General features: G+C 41.2%; 1 protein-coding gene across 2 annotated transcripts in view; it reads left to right on the top strand.

The window, feature by feature from the left end:
- SHCBP1 (SHC binding and spindle associated 1) overlaps nt 1–15,283 on the top strand; it is a 227,768-nt gene that overhangs the window by 100,577 nt on the left and 111,908 nt on the right. For both annotated transcript variants that reach the window (XM_078671492.1, XM_078671491.1), the window contains exon 9: nt 7,595–7,726. In XM_078671492.1, coding sequence (XP_078527618.1) covers nt 7,595–7,726 — 132 coding nt within the window. The remainder of the gene's footprint in view (nt 1–7,594; nt 7,727–15,283) is intronic.

Genomic DNA, 15,283 nt, shown 5'->3' with positions numbered 1-15,283 from the left:
TTGCCCCTCAGTGGCATCGCACTCCTATTGTGGCCACAGAAGGGGCTTACAGCCGTGGCGCTACCTGCCAAGCCACCACGACCAGGAGGCTGCAAGCCTTTGTGTGGCCAGGGACCAGGTATCCACAGACCTAATGGGTCAAGTAGCCAAAGGTCGAGCCATTCCAACATGCCCCTGGCAGCCACAGCCTCCAGGCTGCTTTAGTTTACCCTCCGGCCATAATGGGCATCCACTGGGGAGGGGGGTGACAGGACAGGCCATCACCTGCACCACAGGAAGTCAATAACATCAGACGGCTGAGTTCTTCTGGTTGTCCAAAGGGGCTATTCCCTCCCCTTTGTGACTACCCCTCCACTCATGCCACCTACTTGCGACACGATTACTAGGCCCACATATTCGTACTCTGTCAGGAAGTGGAAGCTATCTTGGTTAATGGAGCCATAGAAAGGGTGCCAGTATCAAGAGTAGATCGCGGTTGTTATACACGCTACTTTCTGGTACCCAAGGATGCTATTGATGCCTCCTCAATGCTCAAACCTACTGTCGATGGCATACCTATACCAGGTAAAGATACTGTCAAACTCAATCTCACTAATCAGCGAACTCACGCAAACAAATATTTGACGGGCCTCTATTGCAATACCCGCTCCCTTGCAAAACACACTATTGAAATATGGGCACTAATAGACTTTGAGAAACCAGACTTTCTTCTCATAACTGAGACCTGGCTACATGAAAACTCCCACCCCGACATATCGACCGCTATCCCACAGGAGTATCAACTACTTAGACTGGACAGAAAAGAAAAAAGATGTGGGGGTTTTGCTTCACCTTTAAAACTAACCTAAAGATCCGCACTATTGAGACATCCCAAGCTGACTGGGGAGAGACCTGCATCTTTTCCATAGAAACTACCAGTCATAAATCCTGGCGGGGTGCCCTAGTCTATCGACCTCCCGGCAATAGAGCGCATTTTTCTACCAACCTCACAGAGGCTATTGCCCTCCATATACTAGCTGCTGATATCTTCCTTCTAGTAGGGGATTTCAACTTTCATGCGGCGCTTCTATCAGATCCCCACACAAGCGAACCTATAAATAGTCTTAACACTTTAGGACTCTCCCAACGCATCACCGGTCCTACCCACTCGGCAGGGCACACCTTGGACCTTCTCCTGACTAACTCCCCCCTAGTAGAAACTGACCCACCATTTCCTATCTTATGGTCTGACCACTATGTGATAAGGTTCCGCCTTCAAGACTCTCTAAGTAAACCTCCACCTTCGAATATAAGCAAACTAAGCCGATCTTGGAACAAGATCAATCTTGACTCTTTTTCCGCACACTTTTCCCCCATTCCCATGTCTGAATTAACAAATCCCAATCATGGCGCCAGAAGCCTTGATTTGGCCATAACCACCGCTCTTGCTTGCATTGCCCCCCTAAAACTAACCAAATGCCCCACCAAACTCTCACCTTGGTTTACCCCCAAACTCAAAACTGACAAACTTGCCGTAAGGAAAGCTGAACGCAAGTGGAGGAGTTCCAAGGACAACAGGGATAAACATCATTATAAGACCACTCACCGGCTATATATGAATCATATAGCCGAGGCTAAAAAAGAATATTTAGGCAACAGAATCACTCTTGCGCTAACTCACAGAGAGAATTGTATAATATCGTCAAAGAATTTACCAACCCTCCCTCCTGTCAACCTCCATTGCCTGCCTCCCTGGAGTGGTTGAACTCGCTCTCCACCTTCTTCATTAAAAAGATCGATGATATCCACCAAACATTTCCACAACTATCTAACATCTTACTTAGCGAGATTAATCCTGATTCCGTATCTCTTTATACCGCCCCCTTACTAACTTTCACACAGTCACGGAGAAAGAAATACTGTTAGCCCGTAAGCACATAAAATCAGGTTCCCCCACAGATGCAGCCTCAGCTCAAGTCCTATTCAATATTGGCCACGCGTTCCTCTCCCAACTTACTGTTCTATTTAACCACTCCCTGTCACAGTCTATAGTCCCCACCCTCTGGAAGGAGGCTATCATCAAACCCATCCTGAAAAAACCCTCTGCTGACCCCAAGCAACTATCCAATTATAGGCCAATATCTCTCTTACCTCTCTTCGGCAACATTTTAGAATCTTCGGTCAATTGCCAACTTACCCAACATCTGGAAAACAATAAACTGTTGGGCCCTTCCCAATCAGGATTCCGGGCCTTCCATAGCACTGAAACGGCCCTACTTGAAATGGTCGATAATATCAGGCTTTCCCTGGATTCCAGGCAATCAGCATACTGATTTTGCTCGACTTGTCAGCTGCCTTCGCCACCATTTCACACAGCATCCTCCTTGACCGCCTGTGTGCATCTGGTGTCGAAGGAGCGGCCCTTAATTGGTTCAGGAGCTCTCTGACGTATCGCTCATCTAAAGTGCAAATAGGTGACTTCTCCTCCGAAAGACAAATCATTGATAAAGGGGTCCCTCAGGGCTCAATTTTTAGCCCCACGCTATTTAACCTATGTGTCCCCCCAGGCTAAACTCATACAGTCTTTTGGATTTCAAACAGTATCTTACGCAGATGATACTCAGCTGCTAATCACCATAGGACCTGACGTTACCGAAACCAAAAAGCGCTTTAAACTCTGTATGATAGCTATAAACAACTGGATGACTAACAACCACCTTCTCCTAAATGCTAACAAAACAGAGATTGTGCTTTTTGGGGATGCAGGTAAACTATGGAACAGCGATTGGTGGCCCCCCATGTTAGGTCCCTGCCCCCCACCTACGACAGCTGCACGCAATCTAGGCATAATTCTGGACTCCAAATTATCTATGCTAAACCAAATTAACAATCTGGTCCGCATCTGTTACGGACTTATGCGCAGTCTCAGAACATTTTTCAAATGGATCTAGGTATAATTCTGGACTCCAAATTATCTATGCTAAACCAAATTAACAATCTGGTCCGCATCTGTTACAGACTTATGCGCAGTCTCAGAACATTTTTCAAATGTATCCCTCTCTCCTCCAGGATGCCCCTTGTGCAGGGACTGATCATTAGCCGTCTGGATTACGGCAACTCCCTACTTGCTTCCACAAATGTAGGACTCCTGGCTAAACTCCAGGTCGTCCAGAACACAGCGACCAGGCTGGTCCTCAACTTGCCTTCACGCTCTCCATCCGGACCTAGTCTGAAAACTCTACATTGGCTTCCAATCAAAAAATGAATCAATTTTAAACTGTGTTGCTTAGTGCATAAGACACTCAATAATAAAGGGCCCCTCTACCTAGCGAAAAAACTCACTATATACCAACAGGCTAGACCCCTCAGGTCCAACAACAAATTTCTTCTGACAGTGCCGAAGATCCGAACTGCCAGAAATGGGGGTAGATCCTTTTCAAGGGTGGCCCCAGAAACCTGGAACACCTTACCTCTACCCCTCCGTCTGGAGACGGATCATAAGAAATTCCATAAACTACTCAAAACTTGGTTGTTTAACTTAGCTCCGTAATTCAAAGCTCTCTCTGTCCTGTCCTGCCCTGAACACTAGCAAGCACTATGAGACCTTATGGTGATATATGCGCTCTACAAATACCAAATACAAAAGGGATGGAGGTAGTCATTCTATCCTAGACCTTCACCTACTCAGTTTCTCCCTGAAAAAGGAGAAATTAAAAATGCTGATGCTCGCTCAAGTCCTGTCTGCCCTGGACCCAGCATACTGGCTGGTATGGTAGCATTAGATTTGCAGGGCGCGTGCCACCACATCCCATTCCTGCCTTCCGACAGGTATTACTTGCGCTTCATGGTGGACCGCGAGCACTTTAATTTTGCCGTGCTCCCCTTTGCCCTTACCAGCACCCTTCGGGTGTTCACCAAGGTGATGGCGTCTCCTCTGTGGAGATCAGGGATGCCAGTCTTCCCATCCTATATCGACGAATGGCTTTTGAGGGTGGGCTCGACCCAAGCAGTCATCTCCCACCCCCAGACTATGGCGTACCTCCCACACTCCTTTGGTTTCACTATAAACGTGCCGAAGTCACACCTGACTCCCTCTCAGACTCTCCCTTTCATCAGAGATGTTCTGGACAAAGTACAGTTTCGAACGTATCTTCCCGACTAGCGCGCCCAGGTTATTTTTGCTACGATACCGATATTTCAGCCTCTATCCTGGGTTTTGATGAGACTGACTCTGTGGACGCTGGGCCGCATGGCCTCCTGCATCCTGCTTGTGATGCATGCTCGTTGGCATATGCGAGTTCTGCAGTGGGACCTGAAGTTCCAGTGGGCACAGCATCAGGATAATCTCTGCGACTTAATTCAGATTTCAAAGGAAAACTCAAAAGATCTGCATTGGTGGCTCACGGACAGCGATTGGGTCACCAGCAGAGCCCTTCCCCAAACAGATCTAACTGTAGTCACAGGAGCTTCACTCCTGGGCTGGTCGGCCATCTTGGAGAGGTGGAGATCAGAGGACTCTGGTTTCTGGCGAAATCCAGGCTCCACAAAAACCTGTTGGAGCTTTGGGCGATTTAATTGCCATTGAAAGCCTTCCTACCCTCTATCAAAGGGAGGCTAGTGAGGTGTTCATGAACAACAATGTCATGTGGTACTGCAACAAACCAGGCTGGGTGTGGTTGGGGACCCTTTTTCAAGAGGCCCTGCATCTCTGGACATGGCTAGAATGTCAGGGCATTTCCCTGGTGGTTGAACACCAGGTTGACTTACTGAATGCCAGGGTGGACGAACTCTGCTGTAGAGGCCTAGCGGGTCATGAGTGGCCGTTTCCATTCGGAGGTGACACAAGGTTTCTTCCTAGAGTGAGATGAGCCTTGGATAGATCGGTTATCCCCTGCTGAGAGCGCACAATGTCAGCAGTTTTGAGCACTGGAGTATCCAAGGCCGCTCTCCCGCGGAGAGGCTTTTCATCTAGAGTGGAGCTCAGGCCTCCTGCATGCCTTTCTGCCAATACCACTCCTGCCCATAGTTCTCAAGAAGATTAGGAACGACCGGGCTCAAGTTCTTCTTGTGGCTTTGGATTGGGCATGGAGAGTCTGGTACTACGAGCTGTTGAGCATGTCCATCAGTCCTCCAATCGGGCTGCCTCTTGAGGAGGATCTTCTGTCGCACAGCAGGGGAGGGTTCTGCACTCAAACCGGTCAACACTCCACCTTCATGTGTGGAGATTGAACGGTTATAGTTGGCGGTATTTGGCCTTCCGACCAAGTCTCTAATGTTATTTTGGAAGCTAAGCGTCTCTCACTAAAACGGTATACATCTGCCATTGGAGCAAGTTTGTGGGAAGGTGTTCAGAAAAAGAGATTGACCATCTTTCTGTTCCTCTTTCCCAGGTAATGTTGTTTATTCTTACCCTGGCCCAGCAGGGTTCTGCATTGCACACCTTGAAGAGTTACTTGTCAGTCATATCAGCATTTATGCGGTTGTCAATTCAGCCTTCTCTTGTTAAAGTCCCTGATTTATAAATAGGTTTCAGAAAAGTCTTCAAAATCTGTTCCTTCCAGTCCCCTTCATTATGCCTCAGTGGGATCTCAACCTGGTTCTTACCTTCCTGATTTGCGCTCCCTTCGAGCCCCTCCATAATTGTCCAATTAGACTGCTTACCATCAAGACAGACCGTCTTGTGGTAATAACATCTGCCAGGACCGCTAGCAAATTGCAGGTGCAATCAGCACACCCTCCTTATGTAACATTTTACTGGGACAAACTGATCCTTTGGACTTAAGCATCCTTCTTACCGAGGGCGGTGACGCTGTTCCATGTAGGCCAGTCTATGATCCTGTCTACCTTTGACGCTCCACCTCATCCCTTGTGGAAGAGGAGCATCTCCACCGGCTGGACCCAAAAAGAGTTGTTCTACCATGACTGCAGAAAAGAGTTCCGGGTGGACGATTAATTCTTCATGGGGTAAGTCTGTGCCCAGAAAGGGAAGGTGATTCAGAAACAGATTATCTCATGATGGATTGTGCACTGCATCAAAATCTGCAACGCACTGGCCTAGAAGCAACCCATGAGGGCTTCTGTGCTTAATCCACCAGAGCCAAGGCTGCGACCAATACGCTAGCGCGCAGAGTTCCGATCCTGGACATCTGCCAGGCCGCAACATGTGCATCTCTGCACACGTTTACCAAGCACTACTGCCTGGACAGTAGGGTCCGTCAGTTCGGGCACTGCGCCCGTTCGGTCCTGCCGTACTTCCTAGTGTGAATTTGTTTTGCAGACCTACCTCCGGGAGGTGTTGCTTGGGTATCTATTTTAAGGTAAAGAATCTGCATCTGGAAGACTCTATCAGATGAACAATTTACTTACCTTCAGTAAGGCCTAATCTGGTAGAGACTCTATCTGGCTGCAGACCAACCCACCCATCCTCTCCGCTCTGCAAACGGATTTCCGATTGAGTTGTTCCCTTTAAGTGCCCTAGATCCACACATCAGTGGTCTGCGTTCTTTGGGGCTCTGCGTTTTTGGCGTGGAAAGTAGCAAAAAAACTGATGTCAGAGCACTGGGGTTGCGCCTATTAAGGCACAGCACACGTCACTTCTGGCGCTGACCAGTAACACTCTGAGCAGACAGCTGGGGCTGGATATGAGGGAGAAGGCCCAACCAATAAACATTGCAGTCGCTCATTGAACAAGCAGTGGTAAAGCCAAATGGTTTCACTTACCTATGTTCTGCGATCAATGCAATCAGCTTTGCTAGTGCCAAGCTACTTTGTTAAAATTATAGAAATCAATGAAAACATCACTTTATATATTTTCAATATGGCTGCCACATTACGTGATACAATGTGCATTGTGTCGTCATGTGCGATGCTGAGACCATTAATTCCGGGCCCATCATGATTTTAGATTAGGGCTCTTCTCTAGCCCTGATGAATGCTGCTTTGTTAAGAAATGTGTATACTGTTTGGTGTGGCTCATTGAATAATTATATCCTGTGAGACCCTTCGGTCTATTTAATCTTGTCATGGATCCCACTATCAACTAATAAAAATAGAATGCTGTTAATTCATAAAAATTTTACTCACTTTGCCCAATCTAATCATTTCACATACTCCTTCAAAAACAAATCAACCATCAGTTGTCTTTGTGATCCATGAATACACAATTAAAAAGATCTGGAGCACGATCCAATGATGAAGCATGGCACTTTTGTGAGTGATGGTTGGGTCGTCCTGAAAAACGATTAGCCTTTGTAATATAAATTGTATACTTTTACTGATTTGGACCAGTTATCTTAATCAAAATTGCATTTTTTGTGAGCTATTTGACCTGAAAGGTGGTATGATAGATCACCTTATTCCTTCTTTTGTATGGTGATAAGAGTTAAGCTCCATATGCGAGACAAACGCTGAATAGGGAGGAAAGCCACCAACGAAAAGCAACCAGAGATTGACAAGAAAGCTTTCTAATCATGAGTATAGGTTGAATCTGTGGAGTATTGTTTACAGCTGTTTGAAGCTGTCTATAGGAGGACTGCAAAAAGAAAAAAAATGTGTAGTCCAAACTGATGAAATGAAAAAGCTTCTTCACTAAATGCCTGTCTTTTACTTTCCGTAGGGTATGGTCTGCCAGATGACATTGTGATTGAGAAACTGGGCAAAGGGGATAATTTTGTGGATTGTACAGGTGCAAATATCAAAATCTCTAATATGAAGTTCGTACAGCATGACGCAGTGGAAGGTATCGTAAGTAAGTATCTCAAACAATGGTGAAGGGCCAAGCTTTGGATATTATAAGATTTCAAAGTCATTGCTCTTCATTTACTCTCTGACTTTTTCACCTTCCCGGCCCTCCCATACTTGAAGACTTCCAGTGACAAAAAACGGTAGGCTTTATTTGAGGTTTTAATAATGATAATTAAAATAGCATCACTGGAACTGTTATCCTGTCTTCTTTGACATACATGCTTTAGAAACGTGAGTAACAATTACTATATTACATGTAGATCTCTTCAACAAAACTTAACCCACTCACCTGTCTTGCCATTGATCCAGCGGGCTATAGAAAATATATCATAAACTACGCTACCCAATTTCATAACCTATAAACAAAATTCTAAACTATACATGGACCCATTTATAAACCTGATATATTTTTGGGCCTACTGAATCAGGTGGTCAAATAAATCTATATACACATTATTTACAAACTATAAACATTTTATACATTTGCAGAAAGAATATTGTCATTAGAATAAAACCCAACCATTTAAACGACCACCATAGGCGACGTGATCTAGCTAAAGGTAACCTATACTTCTAAATAACCAAGACCAGCTTGTTTGTCAAAAGTAAGATTTTATTTTCTAAATTATGGTATATATGTTGTAAGTTTTATAAATGAAATTTATTAGCAATAAAGCAAGCATGATAGTAAGAAAATATGAGAAAATTACAATTTAAGCAATTGAATCAAATTTAAAGAAATAATATAAAGTTTAGCATTTCTAAAACCTATTTCCCTAACTGAGCTAAATAGACAGAAATTAAAGTAAAGTTCTTTGAGGATTCTTACGTGCTCCACGCAAAGTCCAGCAGCACATCACCCTCATCGGAAAGTCAGAAAGCAGCAGCCAGCCCAACCCTAAGGGCATGACTTTTTATACCTTTCTACGCTAACTAAACTAGCAAAGGAAAGTTTTCAGAAATACTCGACGTCCCATTGGCTGAGAGTGACAAGTGACATGTCACCCGATTCTTAAAAAGTTCCACAAAATCATGTCTTACAAAGACCATTGTCTCTTCCACGTGAAGCCAGAGGCTTCCTGCGATTGCAACTTTGTTTTAAGTCATCCTCGCAGCTTCCATAGTCTTACAGTGCAACTTCCGCGGATGCCAAGTTAAGGACTGACAAAAAGTTCACTTTCGACCTTGGCCATGTCCGACAGAATGATGTCAGCTCATCAGTTTTTGCTTTGTGAATGCAGCTTCAATAAACGTTTTAATTCAGAATGGGCGTCTCGTGACTTTCTGCAGAAATATGGATCAGCTTTTATTTTGCGGCTCAAATAGCTAGGCCTCAAAAGCAGGCAACTTATGATTTCTAGTATAAAACAAACACAAGAAAAGTATTAATGTAAGAAATAAAGTATATTCTGTATCCACCCCATGGTTTACTAAATAATTAACCCACCCGATTAATCAAAATGTTACCTAGCCATTGCAAACAAATAAAGCAGCGTTTATATTTACCAGTCTCCGTTTTTCTATGAGACCCATATGCACCTAGAATAGTAGAAATGACATCACACAGACGAGAAAAAGCAAAACAAGCACATGCTTATTTAAGTTTGCAGCAGTTAGTAATGACAAAAACGAAAACAATAAATTATTTTATTATTTTGCACAAACAAAAAGATGCAACATTTATGCACGTTTATGAGCACACATGTTAGTCCCCCCACGTGTAAAGTTTAATCTAGGTTGTATTAGCACAACATATCACAAATCATTAATAATTTTATTCATGTTATGGAAATGTGACTTTGCGAGTTTAAACAAAATTTTGTTTTCTATCTCGCTCCATCAACTCCCTCATCTGGTGATTAACAAATCACCACACCAGCACTCAAAAATTTGGTAAATTTAATTTATAAGAAATCGATTCAAATTCATTGTATTAGTAAACCTAAAAGTCTGTTTCAGCATAATCCTTGCAATTAACATGACGCTCTCTATGTAACTCCTGCAACTCAATCTCCCTTTCCTCTTCTTTTCTGAGTTTATAAATTCTCTTCTTTTCTCTTAAATGCTTCTTTCTTTTATGCAACAGACAACCTACTTTAGTCAAAATAAAAATAAATATAATTATAATCAAAGGTGCCAGAATCTTGCCAAGAATTGAACTTCCGATATTATGAAACCAGTTTTTAATTGCTTGAAACCTATTTGAAAGTTTCCCAGTAAAATCTTCTTCTTCTAAAGGAATTATTTCAGAATGCATTTGTGTAATATTCTTAATATACATTTCAATATTTTTACTTTCATCCGGTATATATGTACAGCAATGTTGGACATGTAAAATGCCACAGACTCCTCCCTCTTTTGCTAAGAGTATGTCTAAAGCAAGACGGTCTTGAATTACCATGGATCTAATTGCAATAACTTCAACATTCACTAATTGAAACCCATCGGCAGTGTCAGTTGATAATCTATCAACTATAGTGGACAATTTTCTGATTCTCCCTGCATTTAGGGTTATACCAACAAAAGGTATTACAGCTTGGAAAATATCTCCCAGAACTTCAGTAAAAGTTTCTCTTTTAGCTCTATTTACATAATTGTGTATTTTAAATAATCCTTCTGAATCTCTGTCAACATGAAACACTTTAGGAAAAACAATTCCCACATAACAAGTTCCATACCAATGGTCTGGAAGGTTGTAGTAGGCTTTGTCACCACAAACAAAATAAATTCCAGGAAAGATAGGATCTTTTCCACCTTTAAATCCCCAACCTCCCATAATTTGATAAGTATCTTCACAGTTGCTTGCACCTACAAAATAATTATCAAAAAGTGTGTTATCTCTTCTAATGCAAAGCTTTCCACTAACAGGTTTGTCTATGTGAATTGCAATATTTTCAAGCATTTTGCCATTTAGTTTCTCATCCTCTTTTTGCCAGAATGATGACTTAGTCTGCTTGACTAATTCATTTCTCTTATAAATTGCTCTTCTCTCCTCAACCATATTCAGAAATTTCTTCCCTTCAGCACTTAATTTACATGTTAGATTATTCTTGTAAGCATACTCATAAGTGAGTTCGTTAGTAACAAGGAAATATTCTCTCAATTGTTTAGCTTTCTTATGCTTATTTAAAGCATTATCAATCTTGACATTAGCAAAAATCTCATCATAATTTGAATAGTAATATTCTAAACGACCAGTTTGATAAAATAAACTAGTTAATACACTACATGTAACAGCATAAGTGAGAGGAAGCATATTATATGTTACTCCCTCAGAAACAGAAGCGGGTAATTTAACGCATACATAACAGTCCTTTGCATCCATTACCTTTACATATTCACTCAAAAGCTTTGTGAATGTATTGCTTGAAAAATCACCTATTGATTTATCTTGATGAATGTTAGGTTGATGATCAATTACTTTTGCAGATGCACTATGTTTAGTTTGGCTAACCAGAGCTTTGCTTGTTAAGTTAACTTTATGTAATTCTCTATTCATTTCTAAAGGTATAATCACAGCTAGTATCAACCAGAGCAGAACTAAAATGAGCAGACACACCAGAGTCATCTTACAGCATCTTTTAAAAACAGAGCATTTTGAAGTGCTCTCCTTAATGTAAGGCATTTTTAGGTTAGTTTTAGCCTCAAAAATAAAATTAAAAATAAAAATAAATTTTAAAATTTATATACACCCCCCTTTTAAAATATTTTTCTTTTTTATAACCCTAAACAAGATTTCTTCGACCTTATGTCATACATAAGTTTTTCTTCTACTAGACAGTTTTTCTTCGACCTTGTGTCAACTAACAGGATTTCTTCAGCCTTATGCCAATTTAATAAATTTGTACTTCAATCATTGTCACTAATTTCTTGGATTTCGTTTTCTTCTTCACTACTATCATATATGTCTATAACAGGTGGAATTACTAAGTAAGTCCACTCAGGAGACTTGTATTTCTGGTTTGGTCTAATTATTCTCTTCCCTTTTCTTGATATCACTTCTATTTTCCTTCCAACTCCAACCTCTTTTCCAGGACTCTTTTGACTACTGATTTCTTCAACTTGTTCTATTGGCTTTTTAATCAATCTGACTCTCAATCTTCCACCAGGCCAGTAGTCTGCTTTTCTCACGTACTTTTTCTTTGGTTCAGAATTATTTGATTCTGACTTCCAAGTCCTTTTCTTTCCGTTTTCACTTCCACCTTCCACGTCACTTTCTTCAGTTTCGTAGTCTGAAATTTCAATTGACTCAGGAACTTCTCTATTCGGCAATTTCACTCCTTCAGGAACTTCGCTTTGTCTTCCATCACTGGTACTCGGTAATTCGTTCTCCTCCTCTTCCTCAATTACCTCTAGCTTCCCAGATTTCAGAATGTTGTTCCTTACTTCAGAGCTTGTTCTCTGCCTTTCGATACTCTCCTGGTCTGAAACTTCTTTCGGTTCAGCTTCTTTGTCTTCAATATAGACAACCGAATCCTCAGTTATCTTTCCTTTTAACAGATTCTCTTCACCTTCAGAATCTATTTCAATTATTTCTAAGTCTTTTCTTGTCAGATTTCCATTCACTGGCACAATTTCCAGATGTCGACTTTCTTGTCGATCTTCAGAATCTGGAATTACTTCACCTTCTGTTCTGTCTTCTGCTTCAGAATCAGAGTCATCTGTGGTATCACTTTCAACATCAGAATTCTCAGGAGTTGGTATTGGAATAGTATGACTTGGATGAATCCAGCGCTTCAATCCTCTGCACTTTACAGCATTAGTAGTGATCAAGATTACCTGCCTAGGTTTCTGCCATCTAGGGGATAGACAATTCCTCCTCCGATGTACTTTCGTTCTGACCCAGTCTCCAGGTCTCAGATCATGTGTCAAAACTTTGTCATTTGATTGAGCTTCAGTTCCCACCTGATTAGACACAGAAGTTACCATATCAGATAACCTTTTACAGTAATCCAAAATTGCACTGTCATTTATGCTCAACAGTTTACCTACAGGTACAAAAGCTTGCCTCATAACTCTTCCCATCAAAATTTCATGAGGACTCAAACCTGTCTTTTTATCTGGTGTACTTCTTATTGACATCAAAACAAGTGGAAGAGCATCAGTCCACTTAACTCCTGTCTCTAGACACATTTTTCCAATTCTGTTTTTGATAGTTCCATTTATTTGTTCAACTACACCTGATGCCTCTGGTCTGTATGCACAGTGTATTTTCTGCTCAATACTCATAGCTTCGCAAATTAATTTCAACAGTTTATTATCAAAATGGCTTCCTCCATCACTCTCAATAGTGACTGGAAAACCGTACCTTGGGATGATTTCTCTGAGCATTAGTTTTGCTACTGTAATTGAATCACAATGTCTTGTAGGAAAAGCCTCTACCCACCTTGAGAACAAGCATACAATTACAAGTACATATTTCAAACAGTTGTGTAAGGGCATTTCAATGAAATCTATTTGTAACCTGGTAAAGGGACCACCCTCTCGACCAATTATTCCTGTCCCCACCACTGATTTTCTGTTTGGATTCATTTGTTGGCATGACAAACACCTTTGACAAAAAGATTCTGCAATGGTTCTGAATTTGGTATTGAACCATGTTTCTCTAAAAAGTCTGACCATGGAATCTCTTCCTAAATGTGCAGGACCATGATATAATCTGGCCATGTCAGAAATCATGCAATTTGGTAAAACTACTCTCCCATCTTTGTAAACCCACACTCCATCTTCATCACGTTGTCTACAATCTGATCTTAACCACTGGTCTTTTTCTTCATCATCTGCTTCATTTTGTAAATCTCTAATCTCATTCCATGTTTCTACAATAGTTGTTAGCATTAATGAATTTGAATCAGTTTCTGTACTTCTATTCCGATTGTAAGAATAATTTTTCCTTGCGCAGTACTTTGCTGTTTCATCTGCGAAGGCATTTCCTTTGGAAATATAATCAGTCCCTCTAGTGTGTGCTGCACACTTGACTATGGCAATTTCTTTTGGCAATTGTATTGCTTCAATTAATCTTCTAATGAAAACTGCATTTTTAATTGGTGATCCTGTTGATGTCATGTATCCTCTCTGTGACCAGAGTTGTCCATAATCATGCACAACTCCGTACCCATACTGACTATCAGTAATGATGGTAACTCTTATATCTTTTGATATTTCACATGCACGAATTAAAGCAATCAATTCAGCCACTTGTGCTGAACGAACTCCTTCAAGACATGATGCTTCTTCAACATCTTCGACTGTACAAACTGAGTATGAAGCTTTCAAGACACCACCTTCGGATCTTAAGCATGAGCCATCTACAAAGTAGACAAAATCCGATTCAGGCAAAGGTCTGTCTTTGATGTCTTTTCTTGGTTTTGTGCAGAATTCCATGACATCTAAACATTCATGTTCTGTCTCGATGTCATCAACAATTTCAGAATCAGGCAGTAATGTAGAAGGATTCAGATTCAAACATCTTGAAATCGAAACATTATCTGCTCCTAGTATGATTTTCTCATACTTTGTCAATCTGCTACTTGTTAAATGTTGAGTCTTACCTCTTGTCAGTAATATTTCAACTGAATGAGGCACAAAAACTTTCACAGGAAATCCCATAATGATTCCTTCACTTTGTTCAAGGCTGATACTTGTAGCTGCGACTGCTTTCAAACAACCTGGTAATGCTTTTGCAATTGGATCAAGAACTGCAGAGAAATATGCAATAGGTTTCTTTAGGTTTCCATGTCTCTGAATTAACACAGATAATGCACATCCTTTTCTCTCACTGCAATACAGTTCAAAATCTTTCTCATAATTTGGCATACCCAAAGCAGGAGCTTGGCATAAGCTCTTTTTCAAGTTTTCAAAAGATTCCATCTCAACATCATTGAGAATAATTGGATCTTTTACATCTGATTTGGTCAGTCTTTGTAGTGGTTTCGCAATTACTGAAAATCCACTTATCCATTGTCGACAGTAACCTACCATTCCCAGGAACATTCTGACCTGTCTTTGTGTTCTTGGCGGTAACATTGCTTGAATCATTTTTATTCTCTCTATTGTTACTTGTCTTTTTCCTTTTGCAATTCTGTGACCAAGATATTTTACTTCCTGTTTGCAAAACTGTAGTTTTGCTGGGGACACTTTATGTCCTTCTTCTGCAAGGCGATTTAACAGAATTATTGTGTCTGTTACACAATTTTCTCTTGTCTTAGCAGCTATTAACAAATCATCAATATACTGCACCAACGTAGACCTACCTGGTAAGTCTAAATCTTCTAATGATCTTTTTAACAGTTCGTTAAAGATTGAAGGACTCTCTGTATAGCCCTGAGGGATTCTTGTCCATCCAAGGGTCTTACCTTGGAATCTGAAAGCAAAGATTTCATAACTGTCTGGGTGTAGAGGAACAGTAAAGAATGCATTGCAAAGGTCAATGACTGTGTACCATTCAGCATCATATGGAATCTGAAATAGAATTACTGCTGGATTTGGAACCACAGGACAACATGGAATAACAATTTGATTAACCTTTCTCAAATCTTGTACGATCCTAAATGTTCCGTTA

Source organism: Lissotriton helveticus, chromosome 12, assembly GCF_964261635.1.
Source record: "Lissotriton helveticus chromosome 12, aLisHel1.1, whole genome shotgun sequence".
Taxonomy (NCBI): domain Eukaryota; kingdom Metazoa; phylum Chordata; class Amphibia; order Caudata; family Salamandridae; genus Lissotriton; species Lissotriton helveticus.
Note: the sequence above shows the minus strand (reverse complement) of the source record. Positions and strands in the feature narration are given on the sequence as shown.